Source organism: Meleagris gallopavo, chromosome 13 (genome assembly GCF_905368555.1).
Source record: "Meleagris gallopavo chromosome 13, MGAL_WU_HG_1.1, whole genome shotgun sequence".
Classification (NCBI taxonomy): Eukaryota; Metazoa; Chordata; class Aves; order Galliformes; family Phasianidae; genus Meleagris; species Meleagris gallopavo.
The window spans coordinates 7,227,218-7,249,470 of NC_139416.1; the positions used below are offsets into that span (position 1 = coordinate 7,227,218).

The window sequence follows — 22,253 nt, forward strand, 5'->3', positions numbered from 1 at the left end:
CAGAGCCAATCGACGCGTAGAGAAGCGCTTCCTCGGCGCCGGCCAATGGAAAGGCGACGGCGCGACGGAGGGGCGGGGCGGCGCGGGCGGCGCAGTCACATGACGGCGCGCGGCGCTGCGGGGCGTTGCTGTTGGGGGCGGCTCGTGGCGGCGGCGCGACCATGGTGAGGGGCGGCGGGGTCGGCGCGTGGCGGTTGTTGGGCGGCGGCGGGGAGCGGGGGGCGCCCCGGGTCCCGCCGCCGCACCCCGCGAGGGCGGGGGTCGGCCGCTGAGAGGAGGCCCGGGGCCGGGCCAGGCCGGGCCCGAGGGTTGCAGCTCGGGAGCACCGTCAGCGGCTGCGCGCGGCGAGGCCGTGCGGGGGAGGCGCGGCGGGGTCCTGAGGGCTCTGGAGGCCGCGAGGCCGCTGCTCGGCGCGAGTGGGGCCGAGGTGAGGCCGAGGTGAGGCGAGTCGCGGCGGGGCCGGGTCCTAAACGGCAGCGTGAGCCGCTGCGGCCGGGGTCCGGGGCAGGCCGCTCTGCAGCGGTTCTAAGTGCTTATGAAAGAACCTGGAGCTTGGAATAGCGCTTACCGAGACGTGCTTCTGAATGCTCGGCGACGACAAAAGGACAGCTGTGCTTCCTGGCACAACACGAGTTCAGTGTATTTGCTGAGGCGAAATCCTCAGCAGCGTGTGCTATGGTATCTCTGCCTGTTGGTCCGTCCAGCCGCAGTGTGAGCAGTGCTGGCTGTGTCTGCGCAGCGAGGCACGGACAAACTCGGTGCCACAAATGAACTAAAGCCAAGCTGTGCAGTCCCAGGGCTGCTGGGGCAGATCTGCGTTTTGAAGTCGTCTGTGTGTTGGATTGGATTTAATACTGCATCCTCCAGAAGGGTGTGTGTGAGACCGTGAATCCTGTCATGAAGGAGAAATATTTGAATGGATAACAGGAAGTGTGCAGTGTGTGCAGGTGATCTGCCTCCCAAGTGAGTGTCACAGGTACCTCGTGGTTCCCAGCTGGCACAGCTCCCTTCTGTTTGTCACTTCCGTGTCTGCTCTCTGTCCCTTTCTTCCAATGCCCTGTGGTGTTTGATGAGGAAGCGAAGATCAGTGCTGTGCTGGGGTGGTCCCCTCTACCAGACTGAGCTCTGCTGCTGTTTCCAGTGGCCACGCTGAAAGCAGAGTGTTTGACTACCTTAAACTGAAGTGTTGTTTCTTGCTGCTGTCAGTCATCTCATGACTAAACAGCACAGCCCCTTGATTCTTGTTGATTGCTAGTGCCTTCTTGTGGAAGTAAATACCATCTTAAACACGTGAAAAAGGTGTTCTTTAGTTTATCCTCAGGCTTCTGTGTTATGAGGGTTACAAGCTCTGGTTGCAGAGTAATGCTTCCAATATAAATATAAAATGCTTGTGCTTTTTAGTTAGTGCCAAGTCGTGCTGTGATGCTCACAGCAATCTGCTGTGTGCGATCAGGCTTCATAGCTAGGCTGGCTTCAGTCCTGATCTTCTGCAGCAAACCTGGTGTCTACCTCGGTTAAATGCTCCTGCTGCATGGGCAGTGATAGGGTGATTGGTGTCCTCATGGAATTGGAAGGAGGTAGAGAAACTTGGGTAAGTCTCCTTTGTTGTGATACCAAACATGGGATGTGAGCACACAGGAGAAGTCACATGGAATGTGCTGGAAGCACATCTGAGTAATGATACTTAGCATAGATAAAAAATACACCTTAGAACAGAAGCAAAATCTTCCACTTAGTTGTGTTATCCATACCTTACATCCAGTTTTAGGTGTGTGCATTATCAGAGTACAGACTGCTTGGTAGGCTCTGCAGGCTTACCTTGATTTCTTCTGTGGTTTAATGCTCTAAATTCTGTGGAGTGCTGCAGTTTGGCGGGCTTCAAAACCATCAACACCCTGACCTCCAGAGTGCTGCTAAGCCTTAAATATAAAACAGACTGTGTATTGATGTCTTCTCGTGGAAATGAGTGTCAGAAATCAAGTAAATTATACACTGTAGGTTTAATGATAATTTTCTGTGTCAGCAGTAGCTGTTACTGTCAGAATGTACGTGTCCAGAACCATGTCTGCAGTACAGATTATCTTCCAGGAAACTGGTGTTACCCTGTGATCAGCCAGACAATATGCTTCTTCCAAGCTAGTTTGGGGTTTAAATTTTTTCTTCCCCAAGGCAACTCAGCAGCATCAAACTGGCAGAAAGTATTGTGGGGTGTTAAGACTGAAGCATTTAAGTCAGATGGCTACATAATTGCTGAGAATTGTTATCTTGTGTTTATGCAGTAGCTTATATCTTACCGTGCTTGGTGCTGAGAAGGGAGGTTGGGTTGTGCCTTGATTACAGAGCTCTGCTGCTTTTCTCCAGAGTCAGTATATCTTCTACTTCAAGAGTTTAGATTGGAATAGGATTCCACAGAGCAGTTGCATTTCTGGTTAAATAACACTTGGAACTAATGTCTAGGTTCTTGCTATGAAGTGGAAGCTACAGGACATAAACAGCTTTATTCACCATTGTATCTGGCACAGCGGCTGGTTCCCAGTTTGACAGGAGCCGTGCCTCCTCAACTCCAGCCATGTATGTCTGGCACTAGGTAGTAACCAGCTCACCTGCAGAAGTACCCTATGCTTCTGAAGCTTAGAGCAGTAGATAGAAAAGGATAAGCTGATACTTTCTAGATGTCAAAGTCAGAATATTTGGGAAGGAGCTGGAACTTGTTTGGTAGTGCTGCTGTTCAGATGTTCTCCCCTTTAGAGGCTGTGCCCCTCGGGCTGCCTCGGTTGTGTTTGTTGCAGTCAGGGAAGGTTTTTTTGCCACTTGTGCAGCTGTAAAACACTGTGATTGCCTTTTCTTTAGACACAGAAGTGCAGTACCCCTATAGTGAAGACATTTGTGCAAAGAACAATCCCTTCCCGGCCTTCAGATCAGGACTGACACAAATGCAATGTTACCCTATCTTGGAAAATGTGATTCTCTTGTTGTAATGTGGAAATGCTTCTGTGATGAATTCAGTACTGTACTTATTTCAGTCCCAATGTTAAATAAAGGGTGGGCCTTGTTGATCAAATTTAGAACAGGAATGAGAATGCTGTGCATGTCTTCTGTTGATGCATACAGAATTTGATGCGGTGCTGACTCTGGTTCCTTTTAATTGGTAAAACTGGGTCTGACAGCGTGACTCCAAAATGCCCTTATTTCTCCAGCTATTTCTGAAAGACAGTGTCTGAGGTTGTGTGAGAAAATACCTGCCTTCAGTGAGATATTTCTAATGAGATCCTCGCTGTGATCGTCCCAAACATAGCCTCTGGTTATTAGTCACCATTACGCTTCAACCAGAGGTTTTCACAGCAGAAGGTTGGAAAGTGATGTTGTGCATTCTGCCAGGCACACCTGGGGGCTGCTGGAAGCGAAGCATTTGATGAAGCTCATGGTTAGCTTGATGTTGCTTCTTTTTGTATGCTTGAGTGCAAGCTTTTTTTTTTTTTTTTTTGTTTTCAGGGTAGTCTAAGTGAATGGTCAGCCCCTGATCAGCTGGGCTACTTTGCTGGCCTCTGCAGGGGGTCTTTAAAGGTCCCTTCCAAGCCAAGCCCTTCTGTGCTGCACTTTGTGGCCTGTGCACCCCTCCCAGCACCGTGTAGCCCCACAAACAAACGGGAGGGAAGCGTGGGCCCCAGGTGGCTGTGGGGGCTGGGAACCCTGCAGGAAAGGTACTGGGAAGCTGTGCTGGGGTTATCACTACTCTGCTTTTTTGGCTTGTGTTCTTACTGTGATGTAGTTAGAGTGTGAGGCGTTGAGGTGGGCGGCAATGGATCTGTTAAGCAGCAGTATGAACTCGGGTGTGCAGGGTGTGATGAGCTTTCTGGCAAAGACATAACCCAGCAGGATGTGTGATGCTCCTCTCTTGATTGTTCCATACTGGTGCCAGCACTGTCAGCTTCTGTTCCTTACTAGTCGGATCTGTCGTTGAGCTTTATTTATTCCAAGTTCTACTGGAAAGACATAATTACTCAGAGCCTTTGCAGAGTTTGTAGCTATGAGTTGCCCGGGAGGTACAGCCACCTCACTGTGCTGCCCTGCCATATGCTTCAATCCAGTTTGGAAGGCCCATGCTTTGTGATAAGTGCAGTCACTCTTATTAGCAGAGCTAACTTGCTCTATTGATAAAATAGATTTGCTAATGGGTTATTGTTCATGGTTTAGCTCTTAGTGAGGTGCTGAGTTACCGAGGAAGAACTTCCACCTATAGCCTTCTGCTCCAAGCAGAACTGTCACCGAGGTTGGATCAGAGCAGCCTTGACTTCTCCCTGCTGAAGGCTGGAAAGCTCACAAGGGTGGAGATTCACCACCTGTGAGATGGAACCAGGGCACAAACAACACTGTGTGGCGCTGCCTTTTCTGTAGGGATAGTAGGGAAAACACACAGGAGAAGTTGTCTGTGGCTCTTGTGAGGGAGATTGCAATTACAGGACAGGAATCAAGGATAGTGGTGAATGTGGGAGAAAGGAGGAAAACATGGGCATGTCAAGGCTGCAGTGCCCTACAACTACTAAATTGGCGTTCAATTTAACTTCTCTATTTTAATGAAAACCCAAATTAAAATCTTGTTCCTTAAAAGATGCTTATGGGAACTCCAAGCACAGGGCATTTGAGAGAAGTGAATACTGGAGATACTGGTTTTAAGAATATCAAGATGGTGTTGTAGTTGATGGCCTTTTAGATTCTTATCAAGATATTCAGTTACAGAAGGCAGGAGCCTTCTGAACACAGTGGAAGAGGAAGGGAACAAGAACAAAGAGTTGAGAAATTACTGAAGCTGTGGGCTCAGAGTACCAGCTGCAGGATTCTGTGTGCATAAATGGTATTTCTCAAGACCGGGGAAGGTGCAGTTGTGCCACAGTATCAGTGCTTCTGTCTGATGATAATTGAGGGACACACTCTGAAATCAGACCCCCAGGCTGAGAGAGGCTGGGGGAGCTCTAATGAGATGCTGAGGGCTGGCCTAAGTGACACAGCATGGTGGTGGTGCTTCTATGGGTGGTAGGTATGGGGAGTGCTACTGAATGCAGTGTGTGAGCTGCTGGGCACTGCGAGGAAGCTGGGTATGGGTTTGGGTTGATGTAGACTTGAATGTCATGTGTAATGTAAAAGAAGGAAGCTCCACTGACCTCACTGATCTGGCAGAGGAAAAGAAGCAGCTGCAGAAGGAACTGCCTGTTCCAGCTGGGCAGGGAAATGTGTAAGGCTGTAAGCAATGGATCTAATCCATATAGAAAATGCAGTATGACCCTTGGAAAGGCAGATGGGTTTGTTTTGTATGGTGAAGGCCTGGAGTTCTTATTTGAGGAGAAGCAAAAGGAAGAGAGTTGCTGAGGAAGGTAGGGGACATGAGGAAATAATGATTCTCATTGGGTTTCTGTTACTTTCTGAAAGTCATATCTACCTTCCATGAAGAAGTAATTGTATTTTATCCTTTGCTCTGCTTATCTGGAGCTAGGCCTCAGCAGAGCTGTGTGGGTTGGATAGCAGTTAGCTGATAGCTTGTGACCTGTGTGTGCAGAATACGATCTGTGTGGTTGTGGTCTGGGCTTCATGCCTTGCTTTGATCTTCTGGCAAGGAGTAATGATGCTTGCCCTCAGGGTGATGATGTCCCTGTGTTCTCGTGAACCTTCTTGCCAAATACCGATGTTGGATTTTTGACCTGAAAATGCTGGTAAAGGAGGGAGAAGTTGACTTTTTCACCCTCTTGGCTTTGTGTTCAAAGAAATAACAATGCACATAGGCTGTCCATAACTCATTTTGTCCCTGCACTCAAGTTCGTAGACTCATAGAATGGCTGAGGCTGGAGAGGACCTTAAAGACCATCTAGTTCAAACCCCCTGCCACGGGCTGGTTGCCATCCACCAGCTCAGGCTGCCTGGGGCTGCATCCAGCCTGGCCTTGAGCCCTTCCAGGGATGGGGCAACCACAGCCTTGTTGGGCAACATGTTCCTGCACATCACCACTCTCTGAGTAAAGCATTTTTTCCTTACATCTGACCTGAGTCTCCTCTGTTTAAGTTTAAAGCAATTCCCCTTTGCACAATTGCTATCAGACCATGTAAAAAGTTGCTCCCTTCAAGTACTGTATGGCTGCAGTAGGGTTTTCCTGGAGAACAGAAAGTTTTTGCAGAGTAAAGCATTACCCCATAATTAATGAATACTTAGCTATTTGACAACTCTTAATGGTCGTGTTACAGTGACACTTGTGCTGTATTCTAAACTATGGGAAAACATATGAATCAAGTCATAGGTAAATTCATAAAAGTTGTTGTTTTTTTCCTTCCAGCCAACAACACAGCAATCTCCTCAGGATGAACAGGAAAAACTCCTGGATGAAGCCATTCAGGCTGTGAAGGTGCAGTCTTTCCAAATGAAGAGATGCTTGGTAAGAACGTAACTTAAAAATGCAGCGAAGCTTCCCATCTGCTAGGAGTAAAACAGTAAATCAATACTGATCTGTAGTGCATTGAGGGAACTTAACTCTTTGTGTCTTTGTGTTAGAGCCTTTGCAAGTGAATGAGACAGCTACTAAATGAGTGAGTGAGTCTTCAGTATTCCTTAAATAGCTATTTTTTTACCACAGTATTTGACAAGATAAATTATAAAGGTGCACCTTCATTAGTTGGTGCTTCCATTTGAATCAGCCTAAACTGAGAGTAAGCCTGCCAGCTGTTATTACCAGTTCATTGCTCAAATGCACTCTGTGTGCAGCTATACGATGAGAAACTGTTCTTGTCAGTGTTCAGTGTACTGTTGCTTTTTAACTGTAGTCTTTTCACGAGCTGCGGGCTGTCAGGCTAATGTATTTTCTGCTGCAAAAGAGAACTTTTACAGGGACTAATTGTAGACTGATGCATCAATTCTCCTCTAACTGGAGAATAACATTGACTGGGGTTTCTACTGGGATATTTAGCTTGAAATTGTAGTCAGTGCAGACCATGGTATAATCATGTGAACATTTCTTGGCTTTAGCTTTATCTAGAGAATTATTTAGAGAAGCTGTTTAAAGCTGCTGTGACAGAACTTGAATATTCCCATATATTTTCATCTGGCTGGGGAAGCTAACTTTGGAGTCAAATGACAGTAGCAAGGAAGTCAACGCCTCTTCCAGTTTTCTGCTGCATGGAATATTTTTGAAATCTTGAAAGCTGTTGTCTCTGAACTTTCAGGTCACTTTTATTTGTGACTGAATAACAATATGCTAAGTGTATAACCCTAGTAATTCCATCCACTGTCCTCCCAAACTTAATGCTGTTTTTAATGATGTGTTCAGTAAGTACATATAGATGGTAGATTGGAAGTTTCTTGTGTCCTGTGGTGCTAGGCAGTCATATGCATTGTAAGCACTTGCTGAATGTGACTCTTGCTTTCAGTAAGATGTTATTGTTGGATGAGGAGGAGAAAGGAGAAATCAAACAGTGGCTGCCACTGGCATTGTGTGTTCTGTCTGCTGCATGTTTCTTTGTAAGATCTTAGAAAACAACAGACTGGATGACTTAGGATTAGTTCTGGTTTGCTTGCTGAATAGAACTTGAGTGATGGATGTGGATTTCTGAATATGAAAAAATATTTTTTTGATATTATAATACTTTATTGCTATAGCTATATCTTAAGCCTTCTAGCTGCCTTCAGCTTAGTTTGGAGGGGGGATGTAATACAAGCTGGATACTAATTTAATTGAATTAGAACTTTCACTTTCCTGATGTTTAGGCACTTAACGCTTGCATGTTTTTTTCAGAAACCTATACTTTAAGGTTTTTTTTGTTTGTTTAAATTCTCTGGTTTCCTTGAGTTATTTGTGATAGACTGTTTTTTTTTTTTTTTTTTAATCTCCTCTAAAGGACAAAAACAAGCTCATGGATGCTTTGAAACATGCGTCCAACAAGCTTGGTGAGCTGCGGACTTCTATGTTATCTCCTAAGAGCTATTATGAGCTCTGTATCCTTTGAAGGTTAGAGGAACAAATGGTTGCTGAATTTGGAATGAAATGTTCACCTGCGCTTTTTGTTGTTTGTAGTTCAGTTGCCATCTCTTTTCTCACATTTTTGTTAGCACTTCTCTGTTAGTTATCTGGATGTATTATAAGAGAATATCCAGTTGTTTGCTCACTGTTTGAAGTTATTTTCCCTTTGGTATGAAGAGGGTCTTTAATGTCTTTTGTATTTTCCACTGTGAGTCTTCAGGAGTCTAGTTCTATAACAGTAGTACCTCTATAAAAAGTTGTGCTTACTGTATGCTATCCAAAAATATCTATAAAACCAACTTACTTTGCCTTTTTGTTTCCACAGAATCTAACCCAAGGTCAGATGCTGTAATCTATGTACTTGTCTGTTGTCTTGTACCTGTATGACAGGAGGCTTTTCATGAAATTTGAGAATTGAATGTGAATATATTTGAATATTGCTTTCTTTGTGCCTGCTGTTGAGGAGGTTGTTCTTCCGTACCATGTTGTATGCCTTTACTTAGTCTAGATACTCTGTTCCATCACATTCACTTGTTAGCTGTTTTAACTTGTATTTCCTGCTTGTATTTCCTGCTCTTTTCTAATATGCTAAGAATGGAAATTGAAGTTTGGGTTTATTTAGCACACTTATGCCAGTAGTGATGAATTTTTCTGAATGCTACCTAGTTAGGCTTGACTTCTTTAAAACCTGTGATTGTATTTGAACAGCATCTTTCCTCTTTGGTGTGATTGAACAAATTTCTCTCTAGGTCTGTTGTAGATGCTTTCAATTAAAATCCTTAACTAAGAGAACAAGACATGGCAATTTCTGATGAGCTACACTACTTGGAAGTCTACCTGACAGATGAATTTGCCAAAGGAAGGAAAGTGGCAGACCTTTATGAGCTAGTACAGTATGCTGGAAATATTATTCCAAGACTGTAAGTGTATATATGTTTGGCATTTTCTTAAATAAAAATGTCAGGTAATGGTCACACACGAGTTCTGATAATGGACTGTATTCTTGCTTGACAGCAAGACTTGCTTGTAAGTGTTACAGCTGTATATCTTAAGAGTGGATTCCTATGAGATTTAGGCTGAGAGTGCAACTTCAGAAGGTAGATTGTTCCTGCTAAGATTGTATTTTTGCACGTGACTGAGATGGAGACACTGCAATAAAGCAGACTTGGAGTAAAGAGCTGGTCAGGAGGAAACTAACCAAGTACTCCATTCTGCTCAGTGAGATTAACAGCACATCTAGTATTTATTTATTTTTTTTCTGGTGCTACCTGTTAGGTAACTTGTAGCTGAGGATCTAGGTCTTTGAGCTCCACACTGGATAGGTACTTAATAAGCATCTGTCTCCTAGTGGTAACAAGTGTGAGAGAGAGGAAGAAGCTAAATTTCCGTAACTTTTAAAAGCTTAGTCTTTCTAAGTTTAGTTTTTAAGTAAATGTGCTGGAGGTAATACTAAAGGGCTTATTTTTAAATGTATCACTGTAGGGCTAGAGTGGACCTTCTGCATATAAAGGCTTCAGAAATTTCTGTTGCTAAGTAAAATATTATTTCTGGCCTTCACAGTGGTGCCAGGAAAAGTCTCTGGGGTACCAGGTTCATGCAGATTGGGTAATTAGGAGTAATGACTGCCACTATGTCTTTACCTCATCATAATCATTTGAGTTTTATTCCTACCTACTTGATGTAGGCTATGTTTCTCCTTGATGAACCCTTCTGGTGCTCTCGTGAGTCAGCAAAGCTTGCGGAGTTGAGGCTTCTGAGCCAAATATTTGCATGTTCTGAGGATTGTAAGGGTTTTGTTTTTTTTTTTCTTTTTACTTTTAAGCTGTTCCTTCTACACCTTGCTTAATTAATACAGAGATGGGAAGGACTAAGTGCAGGTGTGAGGATTTCTGGGGAGCATAACACCCTTTATGCTAAACTACAGTGTGAAAGAGGTTTAATGCTTCACCGTTATACATACCTTATCTTTGTGCCAGAGTTGCTTTCCAGTTCTGCAGGGTGTTGTAAGTATAGACAAGTAGTAATTCATAGCTCTGTGCATGCTGAGCATGTATGCATTCTTTGTGCAAAGAATTGTAATGAGGTAAATCAGCTTTTCAGACTTACTGTGTTCTGTAGCAGAGGAGAGCAGGAATTGAAAGCTAGCAAAATATCTGAAGTTATGGCACCCCAGTCCCTGGATGCCATTTAACTGCTTTCTGTGCTTTGGTAATGCTGTCAGGATTGAAGTGGGCTGTTGCCTTTAAGGTATTTTAGTGTTATTTGACAATTTGTTGTTCTGTTCTGTGCCTTCTGCAGGTATCTCCTAATAACAGTAGGTGTTGTGTATGTCAAGTCGTTTCCACAGTCCAGGAAAGATATTTTGAAAGACCTGGTGGAGATGTGCCGTGGAGTACAGCATCCTCTTAGAGGCCTCTTTCTTCGCAACTATCTCCTGCAGTGTACCAGGAACATATTACCAGATGAAGGCGAGCAAGCAGAGTAAGACAGCACATAACTTTAAAAACAAGTGTTTTTAAACAGAACGTAGTTACATATGTGACGCGACTTTTTCTGGTTTGAAAGAAGTGGATATCATAGAATGGTTTGGGTTGGAAGGAATCTCTAAGGTCATCTAGTTCCAACCCTCCTGCTATAGGTGGGGACACCTCCCTCTAGACCAAGCTGCACAAAGCCCCATCCGGCTTAGCCTTGAACGCTTCTAGGGAGGGAGCGTATATTAAAACTTAAAATTCTTGTCAAAACTGAATTCTGTTGATTTGGGAAGGGAATTCTTAAGGTTTCCTTATTTAAGTGAGAATGTGAATTGTTCTTATGAACCTAGACATCCCACCACATGCTTTCCCAACCTTTTATCTTAAAATCTGGGTGGACAGAAAGCTTTTCATGTTCCTAACTTGTTCTCAATTGCAGTGAAGAAACTACTGGAGACATAAGTGATTCTATGGACTTTGTGCTGCTGAACTTTGCTGAGATGAACAAACTTTGGGTGCGAATGCAACACCAGGGCCATAGTAGGGACAGAGAAAAGAGAGAGCGGGAAAGGCAAGAACTGAGAATCCTGGTAGGAACCAACCTTGTTCGCCTCAGTCAGCTGGAAGGTGTTAATGTGGAACGATATAAGCAGGTAGGATGACTGTCCACACTTTCCAACTTCTGCTGCTTTTTCCCCATGTGAAACCAGTTTAGGCTTCCAGATGAGCAGCTTGGGAAGAGTTACAGCTGTGCTAAAAACTTGGTAATCATGACACTTCTAAAACCACTTTTCACTTGAAATTTGGAAAGCTAGTGAAACTGTGTGATGTGCTGAGAAGCTAAGCTAAAGACCTTACTCATAGATTTTTCCTATAAGCTTTTTCAGTAGGGTTGGCATGAAGTTTTGACTTGTTTTTGCTGATTCCTATAGTAATAATAATAATAGGTGGGTTTAAGAGAGATACATAGATACGTATAGAGCATTCTGTAGTAGACTTCACAACTTCTTCTAAGTTATGCCTTCCAAAGCGTTTGGAAAGATTGTTTGTTTTGTGAAAGGGTAGTCAGCAAAACTAATATTCTTGCCTAAAAAAGACTTGCATGTTTTGAATTAGTATCATGTGCCAAAGAGGCATCTGTCTGGGAGCGGAAAACTTTTTCTCTGAACATTGAGACTTTCTGATAAAGTCTTTACGTAAAGAAAAACCAAGAAGTGTTAGAAATATTAGAAATACTGCTGTACTTGGATTAAATGCATCTATGAGTATAAACTTCAGGACTGTAAAAACACTACAGGGCTGCTCTTCTTATTACAGATTGTTCTGCCTGGAATATTGGAGCAGGTTGTAAACTGTAGAGATGCTTTAGCTCAGGAGTACCTCATGGAGTGTATCATACAGGTGAGCTACTTAAACTTAATTGCATTATTGGTTTTGAACATGGGGATAATTATTTCTGTGCTTTTAGTCAGGTTTAGAGTATTTTTACTACTTCCCTATGAACTGGAAAATTTTTTCAATGGTACTCTTTCTCATTGGCTTGATGCATGCTACTTTTCACCAGGTGGACATAGTGCAATGATATCCATTTTGTGCTCCTTCTGTTGCAGAAGTTGGTAAGCTATCTGAGCAGCCATGCTTGCAGTAAGAATTGTGATAGGTAGCCAGGCCTTCAAGTTACCAGTTTGTCATTCATCTTTTGCTTTACATATTTGGTAAGACAAGATCAGTTTGGGAAACTCTAGAACAGTCATAGAACCGTATTGAATATGTGATTATTTGCTTTTCAATGACTATTTTGTTTTACTGCTGTGTGATAGTGGGCAAAGTCAGTTAATAACTTGATGATTACTGGTCTAAAATTTCAGGTTTTCCCAGATGAATTTCATCTCCAAACCTTGAACCCATTTCTCAGAGCTTGTGCTGAGCTGCACCAAAATGTTAATGTGAAAAATATAATAATTGCTTTAATTGACAGGTAAGTGACCAGGGGGTGTGGAAATTGGCTCAAAATTAAGTGTGTCATGCACAAGCAGATGATAACTCTTAGCATATGAAAGCTTTCAATTTTTCATATTTTATTCATGTAGTTAAGTTTACTGTATTTTTATTACCTGCAATTAAGACTGGGAAGAATATTATTCATGTAGTTTCTGTTCTCTGGACTCTGCTTTAGCAGCTTCTAATATGTCCTACTTTCAAGGACAGATTAAAACTTCAAAAGCAGATGAAGCCAGGAAACAAGTTATTGACCACCTTTGTGGTGTTGAACTAGAGTGGCAGCAGTATTCTGATTTGACAGCCTCTTAGAAAAGAACTGGTAGGAAGCAGAACTACTTGCTTGATTCTTATTTTGGGGAAATACTGCTTTTAACTGCTTGCACTGAATTAAAATATTAAGGAAGGAATCTAAACTCAAGTTTTAATTTGTATCTTGAATGGAACAAACACAACTTACTGCAGAAAGATGCACTTAATATAAGATCATAATCTTGAAGCCTCAAGAAAACCTTCTTGGCTTTTGCACACCAATGTACACCCTTGTATAACTGGTCCATCCATACCACTGTAGGAAGTTCAGTTACTGTAGGGACCTCCTGCTAGATTCTTTATATAATCATGTAGCAATGTAGTTCTTGCATGGAGGCTTTCATTTTGTACCTTCTGCTGTCACATTTATTTGCAGGACTTGAACAACTTTGGTATTGCCTCCACAGTAAGTTTTCTGTCCTTACACTTACAGATACTCAGTATTAAGGAGCTGAGTGGCAGTGGACCTGCTGTGTCTTCTGGAGCCCTCTCATTCAGAGATAGGATAGATGTGGGGTGGTGTGATTATCTTCTTTTGTAATTTGTCAGCTTTTTGTGTAGGACTAATGTTACTCTGAAGGATAGCAGAGTTATCAGTTATTTGAATCAGTGCGTGTAATGAAAATCTTTGTTTTGCTGTTGTTTGGAACAATTATGCAGTTCAGTACTGTGCAGTTATGACTTAGATATGTTCCATGCAGGTTTTGCTGATTGCATTTCTCATCTTGATTTCTGGCATGAGGTAGTTGAAACTGGAAATGAACAAAGCAGAAAAGCTTTAGCCTCTATTCCTGTGAGGCTTTCCTGTTTAAGCAATCTTTCTGAAAAGACTTGTTGCTTTGAGATCTTTCTTGACTTACTGTGCTATTCACAACTTTTAATTATGCTGCCATCTGCCTGCAGCACAATGGTATTTGTGGAAGCCTGTCAGCCTCATACTTTGAGTTGTTAGGAGAACCTATCTTGTCCCTTTGAGAAAAGGCAATAATTTTCCTTGTCTTTAGAAAACCTTGTTACCAACCCGACAAAATGTGACCAGTTTAATGTGTTTTCCCTGGCAGTGAGGTTTTTTTGGTGCCTAAGCCTGTTCTTACATATCTTTATTTCAGAACAGAAGTTTGTGGAGAATTAAGTTTTTAAACTCTGTGAGAAATAATCTTAAAAACTTTAAGTAGGTGACTTTTCCTAAATATTCTGTAGATGTTTCTGTAACTCAGGAAAGAACAATCTCTTAACAATTAGAGAGCAAAAGAAGCAACGCTAAGCTTTCTTCAAGTCATAGCTTCAGTCAAGTGTTAACTTCCTACAGTGATAATTCTTAATTTTTATCTGATTTCTGCAGAGGTGGTGGTTTGCCTTACTTGTCATTGATTGCAATCCAGTAAAACTCTGGAAGATGTTGTAGAACTATCTCTTAACATTGCTTTTTTGGAGAAAAAAGTCATCTACTCCACTTCAAATTTACTTTGAACTTTGCTCTTCACAGGCAGTGGACATCCCAAACATGTTAATCTCTAATTCTTTTGGAAACAAGGAGTGGTTGAGTCATAGTTCAGTTCTTCTCCCTCCCTCCTCTGGAGACCTTTTAGCTGAAAATGCTATTGGATGTTAAACACCACTGCAGAACATCTGCTGTTCCATCCGGCTGTTCTGTAACTTTTTCTCTGCTGGAAGGAACAGACAATCAACTGCTAGGTGAAGAGCACAGATTGTGAACGTACATTGTTCTTTCTTCATCTTGCTGTCTATCAGCACTCTTTTCTAGGACGGATATTTACTAGCCTCGGTGGCTGATTATGGCCTCTGACTCAGATGAATTTCCTTTTTGCTTCTAATAAAACTTGCATGTATACCTAAAACTTATTTTTTTTCCTTCTAGTATCTTACTCTGACCAGTGTTCTTTTTTTTTTGTTGTTGTTGTTGTTACCAGGTTAGCTTTATTTGCCCATCGTGAAGATGGACCTGGTATCCCAGCAGATATCAAACTGTTTGACATCTTTTCACAGCAGGTTGCTACTGTTATACAGGTATGCTGGGAATTCTTGCATGCAGTCTGTTCTTTTTGCAAAGTTATGTGCTTTTGATCAGTGCTGTCTTAAATTTCAGTCTCGTCAAGACATGCCCTCGGAGGATGTGGTATCCTTGCAAGTTTCTCTCATTAACTTAGCTATGAAGTGCTACCCGGACCGTGTGGACTATGTTGATAAGGTGTTGGAGACAACTGTAGAAATATTCAATAAACTTAATCTGGAACAGTAAGTAAATATTACGTTCTCTCTGGAGTAGTAGCTGCCCTCAAATCTTGACTTCTACATCATATTTTTGTAAGATGAAGAGGCATGGTTTAGATTATACATCTTGGTGCAGGAGCCAAGCTGTGGAAGTTCGTGATAAGCTACAATGGGGGAAAGCCTGACTCACCGGGATTTACTTGTCTGTGCATAAATCTTCCCATGTAGCTGTACAGATGCACAGTGTTTATGCCAAGCTTTGTGTAGTCACTATCTATTCTTACCCTTACAGCCCTCTAGAGTTTTCCTTCTGCTGAATTTGCAGCCACAGTCTGTTCCTGCTGTCAGTGACTTTAAAATTTGTAATTCCCACTGAATATCCCAAAGAGCAAGATACTGGTTTTGAGCCTTTATTTTTCTGATCTTCTTTTCAGTGGGTTGCTTAGTTGTTATGGTCTATATCAGACTTGGTATTGGGGCAGACTTACGTCTGCCTATGTAAGTGAACTAGTAATTAATTGTGGTCTCACATGTATTTTCTTTTAGTATTGCAACAAGCAGTGCTGTTTCAAAGGAGCTGACCAGACTTCTGAAAATCCCTGTTGATACTTACAATAATATCCTGACAGTTTTGAGACTAAAACATTTCCACCCCCTGTTTGAGTACTTTGATTACGAGTCCAGGAAGAGCATGAGTTGTTACGTGCTTAGCAACGTGTTGGATTATAACACAGAAATTGTGTCCCAAGAACAGGTATGATAAAAGCTTACTTACATGGAAATTCTAGATATCTAAGCTACTGTTTGACGACTTGACAACATTCTAAAGGATCTCAGGTAGGGTATGCTTAGATTCTGTTCCTCTCTTCCCCATTTTATTAGCCCAGGTTTTATTTGGCTTGATAATTTTTCTGCCCAAGTTCTCAGATATCTTGTCTTTACAAAGCTTGTTTACCTCATCCTAGAAACTACTTCTTAAGCTTGCACAAAGACCTTGATTTTTCTCCCTTGAAGTTTGGCCTTTTATCTGAAGAAGGTTTGAATAGTACTTCTAGAATCTGAATTTTGTCAGTACAATTATTCTGTCACTCTATGCAGAGAGGGACTCTTCAGTGTGTAAGGCAAGTAAGTCCTAAAGCATCAACAGTTAACATGTTTTTAGTCCTTTGTCAGGACTATGAATGGCTGTAAAGACACTTCCAGTTTCTAACAACTTAAATTCATAGATTACTCAAATTTAAACAGCTTGTGTTCCCTTTAACAGGTTGATGCTATCATGAATTTGGTATCCACGCTGATCCAGGATCAGCCAGATCAACCTGCTGAAGACCCTGACCCTGAAGACTTTGCTGATGAGCAGAGTCTTGTGGGAAGATTTATTCACCTCTTGCGTTCAGATGACCCTGACCAACAGTATAAGGTATGGCATTAGTGCTTCTGAGTGTGTGCTCTGTGAAGTGTCAGTTTTTTGCATTATTTACTATGTAAGATTTATTAGAGGTGGAAGCTGGAGTATCACTGCTCTGGCAGTACCAACTCAATGCATAGCATAATGCAAAAGTGTAAAAAGCTGCTTACTTAGAAGTAGTGTGTTAAGGTGTAATTTAGTTAGCCTTCTAACTGCTTCATATAACCATCTATCTCAAAAGCATTGAGTGAAATTTGGTTGACTTGTTTTGTTGAACTTAACTGCTTTGTAGTTTTCTACATGCTATTGTAGGAATGGATGATCCTTTTTTTTGCAGTCTGTATTATTCTGAGAATAGAAGATATCTGTTGCAGGTTCTAAGTGTGAGTCCAGGCAACTTCTGTCTCACTACCCAATCAAGAATGTATCTATAGTTAATATAGTATGAGCATTGCCTACTGCTTATTAAGCAGTTACAGGAAAAAGTTCTGTCACTCAGTGCACAAAAAGCCTACAAATACTGCACAAATGTAATTCATGTTAAGCCGTTTGTATGTCTTCCCCACCACCACCTATAAAATACTGTAACTTACCTGATTCTGACTCCACGTCTTCCTGCTCCATGGAGTGCAGATTGTTGTAGATGGAAATTATGTTCTTTTTTTAAAAATTCTCTAAGCTTCCACTGCTTCTGTTTTTAGATTTTAAATACTGCTCGAAAACACTTTGGTGCAGGTGGGAACCAACGTATTCGTTTTACTCTGCCACCGTTGGTTTTTGCAGCATACCAGCTTGCTTTTCGCTACAAGGAGAACTCCAAAGTGGTGAGTTGGTCTCTGGATGTCTTTTGTGTACTTGTTTCTTTTTGCTCCCTTCTTAAAAGGAGCGGGGAGCATTCTGTCTGGCTCCAGCTAATAGTGTGTAAAAGCTTGAATTGTTTTCTTTTTTCCCCTCAAGGCAGACTGCACAGTCCTCTGCTGATTGCACTCTTCTAACTACTGCTCAAGTTACAATGAAACAACTCTTCTTCAATTTTTATCTCTTAAACGCTTTCTAATTGAAAGTAATAGCTTAAACATGAATTTCCCCTTACTGTGGGATTATAGAGTGAAGAAAAATGTTGTTTGTTAAAAGCAGTCTTGAAATTGGGTGTCTTGAAATCTCTTGCAATTCTTTTGTTAAGACCTGCTGAGATCCACGCAGTACTGTGAGGGCCACGTATACCAGCCCACATTCATTTCAGTAATTGTCTGACATCCAGAAGGGAACAGATTGGAGTGCTTAACAGAGTTTGCTACAGTTCGTATTCTTTTCTCTTATAGCTATCTTGTTCAGTCTTTAACTTGTCTTACTTCGCTAGGATGACAAGTGGGAGAAGAAGTGCCAGAAAATCTTCTCATTTGCTCATCAGACCATCAGTGCTTTGATCAAAGCAGAGCTGGCAGAGCTACCTCTTCGTCTCTTTCTACAAGGAGCACTGGCTGCAGGAGAGATTGGCTTTGAGAACCATGAAACTGTGGCCTATGAATTCATGTCCCAGGTAAGTGTTCAGCTGTCCTTTGCTGTCACTGTCCTGTGCTACCTTTAAATTAGATTTGGATCAGTTTTCTGAATGTTCAAAATCTAGTGTGATTAAAACATCAAATACTGCAGCAAATGCTATTAGGTAGAAACTCCTTAACTTCATTCTTGCTTCCCAGGGTTCTGTGTAACTGAGCTTCATTGATAATATTTTGAGTACGCAGTCTGACAACGTGTTACGTTGCAATGTGGCCACATCCTCATGCAGTTGGTTTGCAGGAGGAGTGTGGCTTTCTCAATATAAAATGCTTTTTCATTGCTTTTAAGACCATTTTCCAGTTCCTGTAGCTCATATTGTACTGATCGTAGGCTCTCTTGGAAGTTCTGTAAAATTTGTGGTTGTTCACAGCTGTCTCACTGGTCTTTACTGATAACAATCTTTTTGTTGAAAGTCATTAAATTATTTCCAAGTCTGCTTTACCTATAACTTGAGCCTTTCTCCCACTTGCCCGCATTAGATGAAGAACTGACTTATTAATGCTATCTGGATTACGGCCTTGTCCTAATCTTTCCTCTCATACTGCCACTAATGCATGTTCTTAAACTGAGTCACTGATAACCCCGTGTCTTTACTCACTGTGGATCAGTTGCTATTCTGGCACAGCACAATTCTGATGGACCAATGTGCCAATTATGTGCCTATATTAGAAATAAGTTTGAGATTTCTTTAGTGGTACATTCTTTTTCTGAAGGCTCTTTGTCCACACAGCAACAGTGTAAACATTTTCCTGACTGATGGTCAGTAACCTACCACTTAAACTTCTGCTGTACTGTTTTGCATTTCAAAGAATCTTTGTTAATGAATATTTCTGTTACTGAAGTTCCTTATTTGAACAGATGCCTGAAATAGGGAGAAATTCAGTCTCTGGATTATTAGAGAACCATACGTGTGTTCTGTACCTACTTTGATAACTGTTTCTTGCAGGACACATTTCTAGTCTGCGGTTTTGACTAGATGGTGACAGTCTCTATGAAATGTCCAATTGTGTTTTTCTTATTGCAAGTGTATTTTTTGTTTTTTGTATTGTTCTGAAGCAACAATTAAGATTTGCCTTCTTCTCTGATTAGGCTTTCTCTCTGTATGAAGATGAAATTAGTGATTCAAAGGCACAGCTGGCTGCAATCACATTGATAATTGGGACGTTTGAGAGGATGAAGTGCTTCAGTGAGGAGAACCATGAGCCTCTGAGGACTCAGTGTGCGTTGGCAGCCTCTAAGCTCCTTAAGAAACCAGACCAGTGCCGGGCTGTGAGTACTTGTGCCCATCTGTTCTGGTCTGGCCGAAACACTGACAAGAATGGAGAGGAGGTAAGAATAAAGGAACACAGTGCAGCACATCCTACCTCAGTAATGTAGCTTTGTCTTCCTTCAGAATGCACTAGCTTCTGAAGTGAACGCAGTGTGATGCAGGCTTGGCTGGAATGTGTTCTAGCCTTCTAAATCTTACAGTGTGCGTAAATAGAGAATTAAAAAACCCTCAAGCTTACAAGTGGGAGTACCACGCAAGATTTTGTGATTGTCAGATAGCTTAAGGCTGGCTCAGAGTAATCGCCTGCATTTTACATACCTGTGTAGTTGTTTGTATGTGAATCAATGAACTCTGAAGGTACAAATTGTTGAATTCAAAGGCAAGAAGGGGTGCTTTTCCCAAATGAGCTGTTGTACTTACGAACATTTGTTTGAAATTTGTTTTAGTATGTGTTAGTGTATGTATTGTAGTGTACATAGTGTACAAAATTGAATTTAGTTAGATACTTGAAGGCTTTCAACAAATGTTCATTGCCTGACTCTACAGAAAGCTTACCCAAACTGTTAAAATCGAGACGAGTACAGTTTTAATGGTAGGTTTTCTGCAGTTTGTTTAGTTTTCTACAGTTCTCTTTGTAATGTGCCTCCTGTGAAATGCTATCTGTGTGTTGAGGGAAGAGATGTTAGTTCTCCCGATTCTATTTCTTCTATTATATTATTATATTCTATTTCTCGTAACTTTATTTTTCCTTGTAGCTTCATGGAGGAAAGAGAGTGATGGAGTGCCTGAAGAAGGCTTTAAAAATAGCAAATCAGTGCATGGACCCTTCTCTGCAAGTCCAGCTTTTCATAGAAATTCTCAATAGATACATCTATTTTTACGAAAAGGAAAATGAGGCAGTGAGTAAAAATGCATTATTCATTAAATCTGTTTTCTAATACCTGTACTCATTTATACCCTGGATCATGTCTGCTTAATGTGCTAAATAGTAATACTAAGTGATCAATTTTTGGTATGCTAGTGAAATACAACGCTCTCCACATTGTAGAGATAACTTCTTTCTTACATCGGAAAGAAAATCACTTGTAAACTAGTTCTGAATTTAAATTGTGAGACTTGGATACATCTACTTTTATTAGGTCAAAACTGACTATGATTTAACACCTTACTGTATTTTCATCTAACTTCAGAGGTATTTAACTTAATATGCACTAAGGGAAATAAAATTCTTAGAGCTATTCAAGGTCACTGCTGAGAGTGCCACCAAAGATTGGTGTAGACTTCAGTCTCAAACTGGTGTGATGTCTTGCATGCCAGCCTAAGTTTTGCATCTGACATCTGAGATAGCGGTTGCAGCATACTCATTTTTTTAGTTAGCATGTAGCTGGTAAACTTCTGAAGGTCCTGTGTCACCATTTAGTAAAGAACAGATGTTAATAAATATCATGTAATTCTGAGAGAAACGTCTGAAGAGACTTTTAGGGATTTGATAACTTCCAGCAGCAGAACTAATTTCCAGCTACTACAGTAGTGTTGGAGATGTTGGATCTGTAGATTGAGGTGAAACACTGTATTTCAAGGCACTGAGCACATGTGTAAGAACAGTCCCTGATACAGTGGCAGTCTGCAGTGCGTTCTGTGCTTTGGTGTTGTGTAATACTGAACTTGGTGCCATAGACAGCTGTACTTTCCTAAGTGACTTGGTTGCTAAGAATATCTTAATCTGATGCTACCATCCTGATTTCTACAGGAGGCAGGTTGTCTAGACGGTCTGGTTGTGTGCTTTATTTGTTTAAAGTTATTAACATTTGTAATGAGTGAAGTGAAGAAAAATACTGTATTAAGTTACAAATCAATAGGTTTCTTCACTTGAGAGGCTGTTCACTTTTCCGCGAGTTGGGGGGAGCTTTCACAAAATTCTGAAGTATTGTGCCTTTTAGGAGGAGCAAGAGAAGGTACAGAGTCCAGCAGTTTGTCTGCGTATGTTATCAATAATAACTCTGAGAACTGTCCAAATACCAAGAGAAGTCTGTCTGTAGTCTGTTAAAACTAATATTATACAGAGGTCTTGTCAATTATTTTGTTGCTCATATCTTTTCCTGCAGGTGACAATTCAAGTTTTGAATCAACTCATACAAAAGATAAGAGAAGATCTTCCAAACCTCGAATCTACTGAAGAAACAGAACAAATTAACAAACACTTTCACAACACACTGGAGCACTTGCGTCTGAGGAGGGAATCACCAGAATCTGAGGGGCCAATCTATGAAGGTCTTGTTCTTTAAAGAAGATACGCACTGTACTTATTTCTTTTCATTTACATACCATATTTTTTTTTTAAGATAAATTCATAGATTGTGCCTTTCAGAAATGTCAAGTTAACATTCATGTGCTCAGTCTGGCACTTCAAACACTTATGTTAAGTACTCTAACGGATTTGAAAGGTTGGACCAGCAACTACAGGTTTCTTCAGTTAGCATGGCTGAATCTTTCTTTGGAATCTATGTGACATGGTAGGGCTCTTCTGTTTTTTGACTTCTCTTGTCTGTTTGCTGTTGCTTCTGTGGCACTAGAGTTCTAAACTGGCAGTAACTGTCATCTGAAACTGTGATCCTTACAGAGCATCAGACTTCTGGGATTATTGTATGTCAGGTTCTGCTTGTGCTTTTCTTTTAATGCAAGTTAAGACTAAGTGTAATGTTTTTCCCTAAAAACTAGAATATATTAATGCATGTTTGGAGAGTTTTAAAATGCCATGTTCAAAAACAGAAGCTATATTTTGCATATTAAGGCTCTGACATTCAGCGAGAGCCAGTACCGTGCACAGGGAGTATTTATCAAGATAATTTTGTTCCAAATAGTATAAAAATAGAGAAATTGCAATCTATATAGATATGTATAACCTTCATTACTGTAAATTTAGGGGAAAATGCATTACACCAGTTTATTCATATTCAGTATCATGATTTTTGCACCAGTGAAACAATAAAATTGCTATTAACA

At 41.2% G+C, this 22,253-nt stretch overlaps 1 protein-coding gene across 1 annotated transcript; it reads left to right on the forward strand.

Annotated features, from left to right (window-relative positions):
- Nucleotides 1-11: 11 nt before the first annotated feature.
- VPS35 (VPS35 retromer complex component) lies at nt 12-22,253 on the forward strand. Its single transcript, XM_085235162.1, has 17 exons — nt 12-164; nt 6,320-6,418; nt 7,875-7,971; nt 8,793-8,916; nt 10,295-10,477; nt 10,910-11,123; nt 11,788-11,871; nt 12,339-12,448; nt 14,712-14,808; nt 14,888-15,036; nt 15,559-15,766; nt 16,277-16,432; nt 17,122-17,244; nt 17,781-17,960; nt 19,070-19,309; nt 20,006-20,149; nt 21,356-22,253. The coding sequence occupies exons 1-17, from the start codon at nt 162-164 to the stop codon at nt 21,533-21,535; spliced, it is 2,391 nt and encodes a 796-aa protein (XP_085091288.1). The 5' UTR covers nt 12-161; the 3' UTR covers nt 21,536-22,253.